Below are 18,211 nucleotides of genomic sequence, written 5' to 3' on the forward strand. Positions count from 1 at the left end.
ATGCTTAGTGGGATGTTCAATCGACTGTGAGTATTTTCCTCTTCGTTTTCTTATTTTTCAACTCTTAGCATGTTGTGTTCCATGCATTTTGTGTTTGGAGAGATCCTGTCTTGTAATGTGCATTTTGTGCAATTTTATATATTATTTGTTAGCCTGCTAGTAAGAAAGGAGTGGCAGCAAACGCCAGTGTTAGTAAGACAGTGGATGCTGCATTAAAAACAGTGGAAGCTGATATGTTGTTTAGCTGTTTGATGTTTGTTCTCCATAACTAAGGACAAATTAACCCTACTTGATATGAGTCTTGAAGAGATTGAAAGCAGATTAGGTTCTCTTATACATGCAGACACAATTTCACAATTGAAGAGTACTGTATGGAAAGAGCGGCTGGAAGGTTATTCCCTCTCTACGGTTAATAATGAAAGTTGTCTTTTTGTATGTTTTCTCTTGAGTATCATGTGTCCTGGACCTCTGGTGATCATGGAAGGATGCAACTTATGCTATTGTGTTGATGGTCAAGTGTCATTTGTCGAAGTTATAATCAATGTCATTTGCATGTTTGTGAAGTGAGAAACATACATTGCCTGCTAAATATTAAGTCCCGTTTCATAACTTTTTGGTGAATTTGAAATTTTTCTTACATTGTGTAGATGGACTTGTAGTTGTACACTGTTTGAGTAGGATTTTTTTATTTTTTTTGGTTTTGCAGTGTTTCTGTTAATTACTTCGGATTCTGTAGCTTTTTAAATTGATGTTTCCTGGAAATTGTAGTATCCTAAGCAGTTGTAATTGTATGTGTGATTTTGTTGTACATGCATTTCTCTTCTTTGTCTTTTATGTTTTGCCCAGGTTTCTTATTTTCCTTGTGTGTCACTTCATGCTTGAATTTTTTTATAACTCCCCTCTCATTGTCGCAGCAATTACCTCATTTAAAGAGCAGGTGGAAGGAACACAGGAACTCGACCAGACAGTGGAGATCTTAATACGTTTACTTTGTGCTATTCCTGGATGGAATGAGATAAATGATCAGGTATTTAACTCTTTTGCCTATATTACCGGCTGGTCTTTATGATTATTTTCCAGCTTATCAATTTCTACAAGCTGAAAATTGCAGGTCCAGCAGCAGGTTATTGCAGTTATCACTCATATAGGCTCCACCGCATCCAATTTTTCCAAAAAATGTGTTGTTCTTTGCCTTGTTGGTGAGTATTCAAGTTTTTATATATCCCTAGTACTGTGGGCTTGATTAAACATAGATGAATGTGACATTTGATGTTTAGGGTGGCTAGTTTGCTTGACCCATCGCCTCTACCAAATCAAATTTGATTGTTAAGTCTCAATTGTGTCATGACCGTTCAAATCATTGACTGGTTTATTTCTCAAGGTTAAAATGCCTTTTTGATAGGTATCTATATCTATATAATATGGAAGGGAAGTTTTCGAATCCAGACATAAATCCAACGGCCTATATCTAGTTGGTGCTTAATTGATGGGCTAGATTGTTTCAAGCCTTTTGCTCAAGGGCCTATATTAAGAGCTAGATTGAACAACAGTTGGGATGAATTTAACATCTCCAATTTTTGGCGCTCATCAACACGCACTAGTTACCAGTCACCAGTATACCACGTATTCTCTTCTATATCCCGCCCCTCCTCCTCAATTGCTCCCTCAACCCCACGTCTTTCTCTCAACTGCTCCCCACACCGAAGTTCAAAGATGTTGCGATTATAGTTCCGAACTCAATCCGGGTAATCTATTCTCTCTCTCTCTCTCTCTCTCTCTCTCTCCCCGCCACACCAAGCGCCCCCCCCCCCCCCCCCCCATTTTTTTAAATGCATTCAGGTGTTTGATTAATTGTTTACTAACTGTGGATTGGTTTGGACGCTCAAATATACTGCCACACGGAACCACCAAAGTTTGAACCTGCTACAACTATAGTTCCAAACTCAATCTGGGTAAACTATTCTCTCTCTCCGTCCTTTTTTTTAAACGCATTTCAGGTGTTCGATTAATGTTTATGAATTGTGGATTGATTTGGACGTTGCAAAGTGGCTTTCTTTTTAACAAATCCATAGTCGCACACACACCTCTGCTTAAACATACCGCAGCCTTCAATTCACGGGGCCCCATCACCCGGTTGAATGTTTGATTCTATTAAATTTGGTTAGTATTTTCATCTTTTCATGTTTTCCATTAGATTATATTTTGATGAATTTCTAAGTCTCTCACAGTTCTACTTGCATTCTATGTGTTCGATAAAATGTGAGAGAGACTCATATGGGTAGCTGTTTGATTCTGTTAAATTCGGTCAGGATTTTTATCTTTTCATGTTTTCTGTTAGATTATGTTTTGATGAATTTCAAAGTCTACTCACATTTATACTTGCATTGTACGTGTTCGATAAAATGTGATAAATTCATATGGGTAGCCCAATGTTGCCAGATGATTTTGTGCTCCTTGTAGAGCTTTGCCATTCCACCACAAACGTATATGAGGCCTTCAAAGAGTGATTAATTCATTATGTCCGATTATCATCTTCCTGTTATTGTGTGTGCCATTGGCTTTGTTGTAGTTATTGTTCATTTTCCTCTATGGAGTTTTGTTCAAGGAGGATTCCTATGATACCAAGTATTAAGTTTATTCTGACTATTTCTATTATAGTTTGGTGGGATTAGATCATTGAGGATTGCCGGTGGAAGACACATTATTTGACAAGGTATTCTTCTTTTCCAAATTCTTGATGTGTTTTGTTTAATCCTAAAAACTTGGTCATAGACATTGGATGCCTTTATCTTTTCTTTAATTTCTATATGCGATTACATGAACGGTTGTCTTAGTTCTAATGCGATGAGAATTCGAGTGCTCATTATTTTGTTCATTGTCAGGCTTCTCTATGTGAGTTTAATAGTACATTATGATCAAAACAGTCGTTATTCATGGAGTTTTTCTCTGTTTTGACGATTATTCCTCCATCTTAGTTTATCTATTTCTAACCTTAAAGTCCAACATAAGTAGCAAGTGTGGCATGCCAAAGGGTTTAACATGTTTCCTTCATTTGTACTAATAGTCCAACTCTCAAAATACTATTGTGATTTCAATGAGGCCCTTCTGTTTTAGTTTGATTGTAAATGAGGCTAATCATTCCAGTTCAGCCAAGCCGAGTTACTCAAAGTCTTAATGTGTTCGATAATACGGTTATCTTTGAACTCTATGATAATGCACTTGAGATAAATTGAATTGTAAAATGAAAAAAGCCGAATACAAGAATGATTAGTTTTCGAGTACATCACTTCATAGCCATGCTAAAATACCATTGGAACTTATAACTTAAGTCCAAATTAGGTGATGAATTATGCTTGTATTGAGTGTGTTATACAAGGTGTTATTAGATATAGCCTATTTAGCATAATCGAGCATTATGAAAATGTTTATTTATTGTTCTGATGTTTTCTTTTACTATTTTAATAGATACAACACAGTTTTATAACAACTTGATGTTATGAACTCTACTTACTTCTTATGCATAGGTCCAACTTCTTTGAGAAAGAAATGTTAGTGTTGTTATCCACGACAAACGAGAACTCAATACCGTGCGTGTTCACGAGGTAAATCTAACAATTACTATTACATTACATATGGAATTTAAACTCACTCCATTATTTTTCTAACCAAATTTTTTGGCTATGCAATTATTAATAGGAAAATTGAAGCAAGCAGAAATGGCTCAACAAAGACAGAAAGCAACCACAAAAGGCAAGGGAAAAGATAAGGCAACTGGTTCCAACGGAAAAGAGAAAAACTAGGTATGATGCTTTGACATTCTCTTTAAAAAAAAATCTGGAGTAAATATAATCTGATTGACTTGGTTGGTTGGTTGGTGCAAGTTGTTAGTTTTCGTTAGGGCTTTTATAAGCATTCCAAGTGCTCGATGAAATGTACCAACCATTTATTTCATACCTCGGCTTAGGGAATTTTGAAAAAGATAATTGGTTCAGTCTTGGAATCCTATATTTTCTTTACATTGCTTTCAATATTTTGTTGTTTTACTAATGTATGAAAACTTCAAACATCAAATGGTTTTGTTTTAAGATGGGAAAAGGTCAATGGGTTATCATTTCTTTCCGTTAAATTGCAAGATGCAACGTTTAAATGTATCAACGAGACATTAGAATTTGTTGTCAATTTCTTAACTTTAATTTGAGCCTTCTCATGTTCAGCTTAATAGGGGAAAACTGAATGAATGGATGCATATTTCCTATACTGCGGTTTGTTCGAGTGTAATGTGTTGTGGGTTTGTTCTAAATTCGCAGGTATGATTTGTTTTTCTTGAAGTGTTTACAATTCACTTTAGGTGGGTCTGTTCTTGGTTGTCCATTTTACATGCACCCGGCTTACCTTTTCATTTGCCTCTCAAAGTTATTGTCTCTGATTTTTTCTGGTATTAGATGGTGTTGGGTGGAACTAAATCAAAGATAAAGGATGATAAACCATGTGTTGCAATTGTAGTTGGTTGGAATACCGTTGACCAAGTTATTGTCTCTAATAATTTTCCATTGAATGCAGGCAGCTTTGTGATTTTTATGGGAGTTAGCTTGATCTTTTAATTTGGTTCATTTGGAAGAAGTCGGTTTTATCAAAGGGGTGGTCAATGGTAGGACTGAGTAATTTATTAGAGTGCGCTGAGAATATATGCATTGTGCCTCGAGTGCAATTGTGTTTTTTTGTATAGTTGAAATCGTTGGATAAGGGTTGAGATATTACACGTGAGCCCAACATTGGTTTGAGAGCTAATTGTTCAAGCCGTGGCTTCAGGCACAGGCATGTGTTGTAAGTGAACGTGTTGCGGATATCAAGACGCGTACTCAAGCTATGAAATGCCTTACTATTTTTTCGAAGATGTAGGCCCAAGATTTGTTTTTGAAAGAGTAAGTCTGGATGCACCTTTTCTACTTTGTGTTTAGGCTGGAAGTAATGATCTGCATGGAAGAGATGCTTAGATAGAATTTCCTGCCGAGAATTATTTCCAATTCTATTGACTTGACTTATTTCCTTTCTCATTTTCTTTGTTTTAGCTTTACAAAATCATGAAGGAGCATAAGAATCCCATGGTGCTTAGCGAGGGTATTCTATGGATGGTTTCTGCAGTTGACGACTTTGGTGTATCACAACTGAAACTAAAGGTGCCTCTAGTGTTGTAAGTTGTTTCACCATATTGTCGACGCCCTTTTCTGTTTTTGTTTTCTTTAAAAGGCAATTGGCTAATTTCAAATGATGAAAGCTGAAGGATTACCTCCATTTTGGTGGTGGTGGTGGTGGTGGTGGGGGGGGGGGGGGGGGGGGGAGTGGTGTTGTTCGATGTGTGACAGTGGGTTTTGTTGCTTGTTTTGATAGGATTTGATTGATCTTTGCAAAGATACGGGTTTGCAATCCAGTGTTGCTACCACTCGAAATGCCACAATCAAACTAATTGATGCTTTACATAAGTATATTGGTCCAAGTAACTTGTCTTTTGGTTGGTAAAAGCATATGATATCTTGAGCTAGTGATAGGAAGTCTAGCAAGATATACCTTTTGTTACAGATATCAAAGGGTTTCTTTCAGACGTCAAGCCTGCTCTTCTTAGTGCAGTTGAAGCGGAGTGTGGAAAAAATCAATTTGAGGTTTGATAAAGATAGGGTTCAAAGTTCTGTTTGTTATTGTTGATTACGTTTTTTTTTAGGGCAAATTTTCGTAGTCGTCCCTCTAATTTTACGATTATCTCAATTTCAAGCCTCTAGTTTCAATTATCACAATTTCATCCCTATAGTTTGTTTTACATTCTAAATTGGTAAAATCGTTAACACCATTAATGAAACTAACGGAAAAATATGATTAAAAAATTAAGTGCTCCAATTTTCAATCCGGTTGAACCAGTGCGAAGATCTTATTTTTTGATCATTTTATCCTAGATGGTCGTAATGAATTTTTGGCTCTAAGGCCTTTCAACGAGCACCCGAAGACTCCTTATTTAGTTTCAAGGCTCTCTTAGGGTGCTCATTGAAAGGCCTTAGAGCCAAAAATCTATTACGACCATCTAAGATAAAATGATCAGAAAAATAAGATTTTCACACCGGTTCAAACAGATTAAAAATTGGAACACTTAATTTTTTAATTATATTTTTTAATATATAAACGGCGTAAAAAAATAAGTGTTACAATTTTCAATCCATTTAAACCGGTGCGAATATCTTATTTTTCTGATCCTTTTATCTTCAATAGTCATAATGGATTTTTGGCTCTAAGGCCTTTCAATAAGTACCCTAAGAGAGCCCTGAACCTAAATAAGGAGTCTCCAGACGCTCGTTGAAAGGCCTTAAAGCCAAAAATTCATTACAACCATCTAGGATAAAATGATCAAAAAAATAAGATCTTCGCACCGGTTCAACCAGATTGAAAATTGGAACACTTAATTTTTTAATCATATTTTTCCGTTAGTTTCATTAACGGTGTTAACGATTTTACCAATTTGGAACTTAAAACAAACTATAGGAATGAAATTGAGACAACCGTAAAACTAGATGGACGACTACGAAAATTTGCCCATTTTTTTATTATACATAATATTGTGCTCATATTGTATTGTAGGGTGTACTTGTAGCTTCAAAGAAAACTGTAAGGCTATCATAATCAACATCATCATTTGAACTGGGGTGGGGTTCCAGTTGGAAAGGAGGTCGTGGGAGGGGAGGTTATGGAGGTCCAACCCATTGTCCAACCCATTTGAACCCATGTATATATGGGTTAATGTGGTTTTACCCATTTATGACCCATAATACAATATGGGTGGATTTGGGCGGGTTAGACATGGGCGGATATGAGCGTGTTCGGTGGTTGGGTTGAAAATTGCCACCCGTAAAATGGAGTGTGCGAGGTGTTGTGAACCTCGTGATTTTAGAGTTCATGGTACGTGTGCTTTTCTTTCAACTGAAATTTAGAAGAAAGAGAAGATAAAATGGGGGTCAAATTTAGCATTTTTATTTGCTTTTGGAGATTGAAGTATCTTTCTTCGCCAAAATTCAGGTTGAAGCAAAAGTTCCACGCCTTGGACACAAGTTCCCCATTGTTTACCAGTCATCAATATCGATTTCGTGCCTCGTTAGGTAAATTTTGTATAGTTTTTGGGGTTTTAGTTTTCAGAACTCAATTTTGGTTAGTGGTTCTAAATAACCATTGGTGTGGTTGCATGGGATTTCTAGCTGTATTTTTTCTTTTTCTTAAAGGGATCATAGTTGGGACAAAGGGAGTACTTTTTCTTGCCATTCACAAATCTTTCCTCCATTCCCTAACTCGAATACAGCATAACGGAAGAGGGAAACAGAAAACTGGAATTACTCATACATATTAGTAGTTTAATAGATGACAAACTGTAAAGGTTTTTGCTCTTGAATTTCTATCAAATGATTTCTGCATTTTAGCACAGACCAAAAACAGTATAAAAAAGAAGAAGTTCCTATTCTTTTTTTTTCCTCAAGAGAACCATGATTTAGACAGGCTTAAAGTTTCCAAGATGTGAAATTGTATTCGATACATATTGCTATTTACTTGATTCTAACATATTCATGGCCAACCATGCATATGTAGAAATGTTGCCATGATGAAGTCAAGGAAGGATACAAGATATACAATTAACTTAGTGGTGACCCATGACGGGAATCTGATGTCGTTTATGCTGAAATTTGGAGCTGATGCAGATTTCAAAGTTAAACACTTTGATTTGTGTGTTCGTTTTACAACCGAGGCCATCTTGTCCGTGTCGTGCTATGGCTAGGTAACTCCATTACTTGCAGATGTTAGGTGATAATAAGCTCTATTTATAAGTTGAGTTTTGTATTTATTGGTTTTGGTAACTACTGCCTATAGGCTATCTAAGGTTGAATTCTTCGCGACTGGAATTGTTATTTATGACTTCCATTGGCCAAGCCTAACAACCCAAATTGAGCCTTAAATGCGATCATTAGACACTAATCAATAGAGAAAATAGGTGATTATTTATTTTTGGGTAGGGATTGATATAAAACTCCAGTATACATAGGGTGATTGAAAATCCAATGGGTGTCTAGGTGAATTTTTGAGGGTTGTATATCTTGAGGGGGAATTTATAAGCATAGGGTGTCTGAGATCCCAAGGAAGGAACTTGTAAAGGCTTTTTAAAGATCATCATCGGGTTGTAAAGTCTTTTGTTTTGAAGATTCAATTGGTTTGTGTTGTATCAAGGAGTACAAAAAGTTTAACCTACAGCCATTTCTGTTAGTGTGCAAGTAACTCTTTGAGTACAAAAAGTTCAACCTCCCGTCATTTTTGTAAGTGTGCAAGTAACTCTTTTTACAATGAGCACCATTGTTGTATATGAGAAGCATTGGAGAAAAAGGAGACTCGAAGGCCATGTTCATTTTAGGATTTTGGGAAATGAGTGGAGAGAGAGATAAATGGAGAAATGAGAGTAAAAATTGAGAGAAAATTTATTGGGGAACGTGAGCAAAGAAAAAGTTGAGACTTGAGTCTCAAAACGAACATGGTCGAAATCCTTTGTTTTCAAAATGTCTTTTGAATATTTGTAATTGATGGCAGCGGGATGTGATTAGCATTGATAAAGCCCAGTTCTTCGATGACCTCTGTGATTTCTGCTGCAAAACACTGATCTTGATAGAAAATTTGTAGTAATTGCTCAGCTGGATGGGAACTACATGAGGTTCTGTGCGCTTATCCTTTTCCTTTCTCATTCTATCTTGATGAAAATATGTGCTTGTCTCATGCAAAAATATGGTCTCATTTGTAGTAGCACTTCTTGCTTGCTATTATACTTCTATAGTTCCATATTTCTTTCACTTCTAATGATAGTGGTTGTATCTCCACAATACGTGCTAGGAAACTGAGACATGAGATTTAATCGATAAAAACGAAAATAAACTTGATTTATATGAAGATCCAACAATTAGCTACAACATTAATACATGAGAAAACATCAAAACACTTAAACTTACTTGAGTTCTTGAAGAAACTAACTTGAAAAGCTTGAAGAACAACTATGGAAATCCTAGAAAGCAAAAAGAAAGCTTAGGCCTAAAGTTAACTATTGGCCCATCCATCCCATAAATGGCATACAAGCCCATTTTATAGGGCTTGCAAAATATCCCTTACAAAAGACCAAAAGGTTCCTAAATTATCCCAAAAACATTCCATAAATGGAAAGTTGAAAAAGTTAAAACAAAAAATTGCAGATTTTATAGGTGGTACTGGTACTGGCACTTGCTCAGTACCGGTACCAATGTTTTTGGACATTTTGGACAACTTTTGGACTGCCAGTACCGGCACTGGGGAATTCCCAGTACCGGTACTCGCTGGGCAAATTTTTAGGCAACTTTGCGGGCTCGCTTCCAAACTCAGATTTGGGTGTTCTTTGGACCGTTGGAAAGCTTGTCAAGTCTACTTTCTAACCCAAGTAGTTTGGATCCAAGATAATTTGTACATCAAAGGATATGACGATTCTACCTTCAGCTGGTCAAAAAATGAATAGCTTTGGTAAAATCCTCACATGTCCTTCAATTCCCTTGATCCTTAGGCGACCCGAGAAACCTCCAAACCATCTTTTCGAGCATCACAACAGGGTGGCAAGTGGCCTTGAGTACTTGGTTGCACTCGGAGTATTCCTTGGCGTTCAAACGCGCCTTATTTATACGAATTACCTAAAACACACAAAGACTTGTCTTACGTGCAATATCGCATAAAACACGAACTTTATAAACATAAATACAATAAAACTAAGGACTTAAGTACTAAGAATATGCATTATTGGGGGCTTATCAATACGTCTTTTTTCGCCTGATCAAGTGTTTGTTGCAGAAGAAGCTTTCGTTCAGTGCTTGATATTTATACCCCTTGTTGATTCCATAACCAAGCCGACAGCTCAATGTGAGCTTTGTGGCAAGCGGGCCTTTTTTACCCTACGGAAGATTGGAGAGACAAAGATGAAATTGATTGGTAGTTTGGATGTCTATATGCTCGTGTGTCACCAGCATTATGACAATGGACAAGTTGTTGAGTAAGCAGTACAGAATGTCCTAAAACCTTATAGCAAAGCTCAGAGCGACTCTCATATGGAAGAAGTTATAGTTGTTTAGACACCTCTACTTACATCCTAATATTATTTTTGGGTTCTATGTATTTGAATCAGCTGTCTGAAAACCATGTTGAACTTGGATATTCTATGCTGCTTTACTGATTAGCCTTTGCATATGTTGCTAATGTGACTATTAGTAACTACTATGAATATCTTGCTTTGAAGGATCACTAACCAAAGCTCTGTAGTTGAGAACAAACTATATTGTTTGATTAGTGGCTACTAACAATTTAGATCAGTAATACAATGAGCCGTATATTGTATTCTTTTTTTTTTTTGACCAACCAGAAAATACAGATATTATATATAAGAAAACAGTACAATAAAAGCATACACTATTGATCCGAAAATATAGAAATAACAAATAAAAATAACAAAACCAAAAAAGAAAAGTCGCCTGGAACCACAACGTCGAAGTCAGACCCATCGAACACACTCGTGAAGAGGGATTGGAGAGGCCGAAGTTGAGAGGCCAGGTATGAACACAGAGCAGACCCTCCTGAATGACCTGTCGCACCAAGTCGAATTCATCCCGCCGGCAGACGCCGTCTTCGTCGCTGATGAACTGGTTCCAAGAAACCAGACCTAGAACCCTAGATCTGGCTCCTGAGTCCAAAAATATTGGGGAGAGTGGGAGGTCTCAGCTCCTGAAGGAGAGTGTCACACCCTTGACTTTTAACATAAATATAAATGATTTCCATAAATAAAACCTCACCACAATCCGTACGATAACCAAAATAATGTAGCATTCCCAAAATATTACATCTTTGGCTTTAAGGCCCAAATTAACATAAGTACTGAATATTCAAGAGTTAAGGGTTACAATATTCCATAGTCAAAAGATCTACAAATAAAGTTACAAATACATCTTCAAAAGAGATTTACAAAGATGCCTAAGTAACTCTTCAATCGTTAGCTTTCAAAATAATTCCACCTCCAAGCATTTCAATCATGCACACTATTGCCCTGTGTTAGTACCTGAAAATGATAATAGGCTTGAGCTACACTAGCCCAGTAGGAAATTCTACGCTAACATTATATGCAAGAGAGATGCAAGGATGATTATAAGGCAAGAATGGGATGGAGACCCAACAATAGGCAAGAACCAAAGTTCAACAATCCAATATACTCGATACGAAATCTGGTAAACACCTCAACCTTCATTCATCTCAACTTCCCATGTGTCCAATGTCACTTCGCGTTATGTGTCATGAGTCGAAGCTCCTGCCGGGCTAATTATGGGACCCCGATACCCCCTGCCAAGCGCCCACCCAGAAGGTTGGGCCTTGAGTGTCCAATATGAGCATTAGCTCCTGCCGGGCTAATTATGGGACCCCGATATCCCCTACCAGGCACCCACCCGTCGATGGGCCCCGAATGTTCTCGTTGTGTCGATAAGTGTCCAAGAATCTCGTACTCACATAACATGTCATTTCAACTTAATCAAAGTCCATATGGAAATCAACGTCCAATTATACCAAACAAGGGGCGAGGGATGCAATGGACACACAACGAACTCAACGAATATGATTAACAATGTTATGGAGTGATTTGGTGGTGTTTAGAACAAGTTAGAAGTGATCAGGGGTCAAAACAATGGAGTTTGAAACAAGGAACAAAATCCGGCCTTATAGATACTACGAATTCCTGTATCAATACAACAAAGGCTAAAAACGTTCCAGAGACTATTGTATCGATACTGATTTAATCAGTAGTATCGATACTGAGCAGAGCAGTATCGATACAAATGGTGAGCAGAGCAATATCGATACAAATGGTGAGCAGAGCAATACGATACAAATGGGTGTTCCAGCAGATTTTCTGCAAAATTCGATGATTTCAACAAAAACAACAACAACAACCAAGGACACGATTTAAGGCTAGAAAACACTTCTATTACATATATTGAAAGGTAGAATCCCTACCTCGAGGCCGAAGAACGAAACCCATGAAAATACGAGCCCTAGCTTTCCGAAATCGAAACCAAGAGCGATACGACTCCACCGAGCTCCAACCGGTGAAATACGGACCACAATACACATAGAGGGTGAAGGATTGAAGGTTAGTTTGAGTGGATTTTGAGTTATTTTGGTGAAATTTTGAGAGAGAGCAAGAGAGAGGGAGAGAGCCGGTGAGGGAGATGAGAGGGAAAATGATTCCATGCTCTCTCATCCTCCTATATATACTCATATATATAATAATTACACATGCACCCCTCAATTAACCATCTTAGCACATATGTCTCAAATCACGTAAACACACTTATTCTATATTTCTTTCTCGATAATAATCAAACATTTATAAAACATTAACTTTGATAAATAAATACGGGTCTCTACATTCTACCCTCCTTAAAGAAATTTCGTCCTCGAAATTTTCCATGCCAAGACTAGCTAATATACTCATCACATATGCATACAACAATCACAACCATTAATCTTGTGCAACAAGTCAATTATCATGACACGTAAATCTTAAACACTCACATTGGTTCATTCCGGAAATAGATGCAGATACTTCTCTCTAACTTCGTCCTCCCTTTCCCATGTCGACTCTTCTCTACCCTGATTACTCCACAAGACTCGTACTAATTAATGGTATCGTCTTACCCCTTAGTACTTGATCGCGTGAATCTAGGATACGTATCGATTCCTCCCCATAAGACACGTTGGCCTCCAACTCAAGTTCGGACCATTCTAGCACGTGCGATGGATCTGGTTCGTATTTTCTCAACATAGACAAGTGGAACACGTCATGTACACTCGATAGTTTCGGTGGCAAAGCCAAATGATATGCGACCTCCCCAATCTTCTCAATGATATCAAACGGCCCAATATAACGTGGCGAAAGCTTCCCTTTCTTCCCAAAACGCGAAAAACCCCTACGAGGCGATACTTTAAGGAATACGTGGTCCCCTTCTTCAAATGACAATGGGCGACGACGACGATCAGCATAGTTCTTTTGTCTACTTTGAGCGGTCAACAATCTTTGGCGAATCACCTTGACTTGTTCGGTTGTTCTTTCTTGTGCTTTCTTAAGGCGTTGACGAATAGCTTTCATACTCTCGGAAGTCTCCTTGATCATATCCGGCCCCACTAATGTAGCCTCACCTAATTCGGTCCAACACACAGGCGATCGACACGGTCTCCCATACAAAGCCTCATAAGGTGCCATTTCAATACTAGATTGATAACTATTATTGTACGCGAATTCGACTAATGGCAAGTGGTCCTCCCAACTACCCCAAAAATCCAAGACACAAGCCCGAAGCATGTCTTCCAAAATCTGTATCGTTCTCTCGGATTGCCCATCGGTTTGAGGATGATACGCAGTACTAAACAAAAGGTTGGTGCCCAAAGCAGCTTGCAAGCTTTGCCAAAAACGTGCGGTGAATCTCAGATCTCGATCGGACACAATAGATACGGGAATCCCATGAAGTCGGATAATCTCCCGAATATACAAACGGTTGAGCGCATCCACGGAATCGGTAACCTGAATAGGTAAGAAATGAGCGATTTTAGTTAAGCGATCCACAATTACCCAAATAGCGTCATGCCCCCTCGGCGACCTCGGTAAACCCGTAACGAAGTCCATTGTCACGTTCTCCCACTTCCACTCGGCCACTAGCAATGGTTGTAACTACCCCGCGGGTCGTTGATGTTCGGCTTTCACTTGTTGGCACGTAAGACACTTGGATACGAAAATCACAACGTCCCTTTTCATTCCGGACCACCAAAATTGCCTACGTAAGTCATGATACATTTTCGTTCCCCCTGGATGGACGGCTAACGGTGAATGGTGAAACTCTCGCAAGATTTCTTTCCGACACGAAACAGGTACGAACAACTTTCCTTGATAGCGCAAGCTATGATCGGCGTGTATCATCCACCCTTCTTGAGCTTTTCCACTAAGGAATCTAGCACGAAATTCCTCTGCTTCTTCATCGTGTTGTTGAGCCTCAATTACTCCAGGCAATAAAGTTGATTGCACGGTCAAGTTGCATAACGTAACCCCTTCCTGAACTTCCTCGAAATGCGAAGCATAAAAGCCCAAATCGTTCATCATTTTCCACTCGTGGCTAGCTAGACTCGCTAAGTGTATCGGTTTTCTACTCAACGCATCCACCACGACGTTCGCTTTCCCCGGGTGGTATTGCAATTCGAAATCGTAATCCTCCAAGTGCTCCATCCAGCGGCGTTGTTGAAGGTTGAGTTCCTTTTGAGAAAACAAATATTTTAGACTTTTGTGGTCGGAAAATACTTCAAATTTTTCACCATATAAATAATGGCGCCAACTTTTCAAAGCAAAAATGACGGCCACAAGTTCTAGATCATGGGTAGGGTAGTTTCGCTCGTGAGTTTTCAACTGCCGCGACCCATACGCTACTACTCGCCCTACTTGCATCAATACGCACCCCAATCCCTCCTTAGACGCATCACAATACACGGAGTAACCAACTCCACGTTCGGGCACAATCAAAACCGGCGCGGTAGTCAACCTTTTCTTCAATTCTTCAAAGGCCATCTCACACGCATCACTCCAAACAAAACGCGTTCCCTTACGGGTTAATCTAGTCATTGGTGCCGCTAAACGAGAGAAGTCAAGAACAAAACGGCGATAGTACCCGGCCAAACCCAAGAAACTACAGATTTCAAACACGTTCTTCGGTCGTTGCCAATTCATAACGGACTCTATCTTTCCCGGATCGACAGACACCCCACCTTTCGAAACCACATGACCCAAAAATTTGACTTCGGATAACCAAAACTCACACTTACTAAGCTTGGCATACAATTGGTGCTCCCTTAGTTCAAGAACAATGGTGAGATGCGATTGGTGTTCCTCCTCCATTGGCGAATAGATAAGAATATCATCGACGAATACAACCACAAAACGATCAAGGTACGCACGAAAGATACGATTCATTAAGTCCATGAATGTAGCTGGAGCGTTCGTCAATCCGAAAGGCATAACAACGAATTCGTAATGGCCATAACGAGTGCGGAATGTGGTCTTAGGAATATCCTCCCTCCGAACCCTCAACTGGTGATAACCGGACCTCAAGTCAATTTTGGAAAAACAGGTCGCACCCCGAAGTTGATCGAATAAATCATCGACTCTAGGCATGGGATACTTATTCTTAATGGTAACTCGGTTTAGCTTACGATAATCGATACACAAGCGAAGTGAACCATCCTTCTTTTGCGCGAAAAGAGCTGGTGCTCCCCACGGTGACATACTAGGACGAATGAATCCTAAGTCCTCCAATTCCTGCAACTGAGTCTTTAACTCTTTTAATTCGGCAGGCGCAAAACGATACGGAGGTACGGAGATAGGAGCGGTACCAAGAAGTAAATAGATAGTGAACTCAATCTCTCTTTCCGGAGGTAAACCAGGTAACTCTTTCGGGAACACGTTCGGAAAATCGCAAACCACCAAGGGTTACTCCCCACGCATGGAAACATCCTCATCTAATGTCAAACTCGCCAACAAGGAATAAATTGACTCGCGCTCTCGAGACCCAAATAGGTATGGTTTCAACGACTCCCGACGTTCCCCCAAGAATTCGAAACAAGGACCCTTAGGAGGACAAATACGAACTCGACGCTTGAAACAATCAATGGTAGCGTGAAAGGTAGATAGCAAATCCATTCCCAAGATAAGATCAAACCCCGACATTCCCAAAACGATGAAGTAGAATACAAAGCGACAATCACGAATAATCAACTCACAATCTCGACAAATACGATTAAGAGGTGTCCTACCCCCTAAAGGTGTCTCGACAAACAAAGGAGGACTAAGACTCTCCGTTTCCAATTCCAAGGCACACACAAATGATGCAGCAATGAACGAATGTGATGCTCCAGAATCAAAGAGTACTCTAGCGAATGAGTTGAATAAAAGAAAAGTACCCCTTACAACAGATGCCTCTGGATCTTGAGAGACCGAAGGTGAAGCATTCGAGTTGATGTTGAAAACGTGCCCCTGAGTTTCCTGACCCTATGCAAAACCTCCCCTTTGACCAAAACTTTGAGTAGGCGCAGAAGAACTCGCTCCTTTATCACCCCCGGAACTCTGAACCGACGTAGTCTGGTGGAAGTGAGGCTGCTGCTGCCTCTGAGTGCCCCTAAACTGCTGGCCCACATTATACCCCATTCCCGGATGCTGCACGGAACCCGACTCACTTTGCACTATTGACCCCTGAGGACAATTCCTAGCGAGATGATCTGTCTTCCCACAAACATAACAAGCCTTCTGGAGATGTGGACACTGAGCACGAATGTGTCCAGATTGATTACACTTGTAGCACACAAGCGGAGGTCTAGACAAAGCACCTCGAGTCCCTGAAGATGAAGGCGGTGGCCTAAAGTTCAACGAACTACCTTGTGGTGTCTGAGATGGTTCCCTCGGCCTTTTCCTTCCCTGACTCCCAAAGCTTCCCAACGATGAACTCGCAGTCACAATTGGTTGTCTCGGTTCCCAGACTCCCCTATTCCTCTGCGCTTCCTTTGGTATCTCAATACTTCTCGCACACTCAACAACCTCGGCGTATTTTGTCTTACGTTGCACCATTACCATTCTCCTCACGGTATTATGAAGCCCCTTCTCAAAATGTCTACATTTTCTCTCCTCTGTCGCCACCAACTCTGGCACAAATAGAGACAAAGACTGAAACTTTTGAGCGTACTCTGACACGGTCATACTCCCCTGCTCTAACTTCTCAAACTGATCTCTCAACTGCTCACGACTAGTCTCTGGAAAGTATTGCTCCTCAAATAATGTCTCAAACTCAGCCCACGTCAAATTCTCAACATCTGGTTCATTTACTTGAGTCGCAGTCCTTGCCGCTCTCCTCGCATCCTTTCTAGATTCTAGGACAGATTCCCACCACTCATTTGCTTCCCCGGTAAGTTGGACAGCCACAATATTCACTTGTAAGTCATCGTCGATAATCTTGAGAGCATTGAAGAGTTTACGAATCTGTGCTAACCAGTGGTCGGCCACAAGAGGGTCACTACTTGTCCCATCAAATATTAGAGGATTCCTACGGCTAAACTCTCGCATTGCCGATAAGGCTCGATTGTCTGCATTTTCTCTAGGAGCTTGGTTGAACAGATTTGCAGCTGTAAGTGCTGCGACGAGATCCCTAGCAAATTGAGTCTGATTGGGTGGTATTCCTACCGGCCTCAGTCCCCAGATTCCCACCTGGGTTCTCCCCCTGCTGACTAACCTCATCCTCCGGTGGCACCCCACGGCCACGACCACGGCCACAACCTCCCCGATTTCCTGTCGCACCCCGTCTAACACACGATTTCGGAGGCATCTTACTACATGATATAAGAAAGGAAAACTATTAATCACAACATCAAAACTATGAGGTCTAAGCCCCAAAATTTCCAACACGGATTAATAACAACTCCACACCACTCTACGATATCGAAAATGCAATGCCATGTAGTCATACGAATATTAGTCACACAAGCATGCACAAGTCATGTTAAAAGATGCAACGTTTTGAACCCATGAGACAAAACGTCTCCCCATGGTCTCTAGGTGTTCTAAACCTATGGCTCTGATACCAAGTTGTCACACCCTCGACTTTTAACATAAATATGAATGATTTCCATAAATAAAAACCTCGCCATAATCCGTACGATAACCAAAATAATGTAGCATTCCCAAAATATTACATCTTGGCTTTAAGGCCCAAATTAACATAAGTACTGAATATTCAAGAGTTAAGGGTTACAATATTCCATAGTCAAAAGATCTACAAATAAAGTTACAAATACATCTTCAAAAGAGATTTACAAAGATGCCTAAGTAACTCCTCAATCGTTAGCTTTCAAAATAATTCCACCTCCAAGCATTTCAATCATGCACGTTATTGCCCTGTGTTAGTACCTGAAAATGATAATAGGCTTGAGCTACACTAGCCCAGTAGGAAATTCTACGCTAACATTATATGCAAGAGAGATACAAGGATGATCACAAGGCAAGAACGGGATGGAGACCTAACAATAGGCAAGAACCAAAGTTCAACAATCCAATAGACTC

General features: G+C 39.6%; 1 protein-coding gene and 1 long non-coding RNA gene across 2 annotated transcripts; both read left to right on the top strand.

Annotated features, from left to right (window-relative positions):
- The first annotated feature begins 1,552 nt into the window (after window positions 1-1,552).
- Window positions 1,553-5,296, top strand: LOC131316686 (uncharacterized). Its single transcript, XR_009197227.1, has 7 exons — window positions 1,553-1,745; window positions 1,914-1,952; window positions 2,659-2,713; window positions 3,525-3,602; window positions 3,697-3,800; window positions 4,561-5,191; window positions 5,248-5,296. It is a non-coding gene; the product is annotated as an uncharacterized LOC131316686 (long non-coding RNA).
- Window positions 5,297-6,691: 1,395 nt separating this feature from the next.
- LOC131316685 (thymidine kinase-like) lies at window positions 6,692-10,368 on the top strand. Its single transcript, XM_058346118.1, has 2 exons — window positions 6,692-7,136; window positions 9,877-10,368. Exons 1-2 carry the CDS (start codon window positions 6,989-6,991, stop codon window positions 10,077-10,079), a joined length of 351 nt encoding a protein of 116 aa, XP_058202101.1. The 5' UTR covers window positions 6,692-6,988; the 3' UTR covers window positions 10,080-10,368.
- The last annotated feature ends 7,843 nt before the right edge of the window (window positions 10,369-18,211 follow it).

The sequence above is a fragment of the Rhododendron vialii genome, chromosome 2a (genome assembly GCF_030253575.1).
Source record: "Rhododendron vialii isolate Sample 1 chromosome 2a, ASM3025357v1".
NCBI classification, from domain to species: Eukaryota; Viridiplantae; Streptophyta; class Magnoliopsida; order Ericales; family Ericaceae; genus Rhododendron; species Rhododendron vialii.

Coding starts and splice junctions, on each gene's coding strand:
- LOC131316685 (XM_058346118.1), top strand. CDS start 6,989: ATGGGGGTCAAATTTAGCATTTTTATTTGCTTTTGGAGATTGAAGTAT. Junction 7,137..9,876: donor TCGATTTCGTGCCTCGTTAG/GTAAATTTTGTA, acceptor TGTTTGTTGCAG/AAGAAGCTTTCGTTCAGTGC.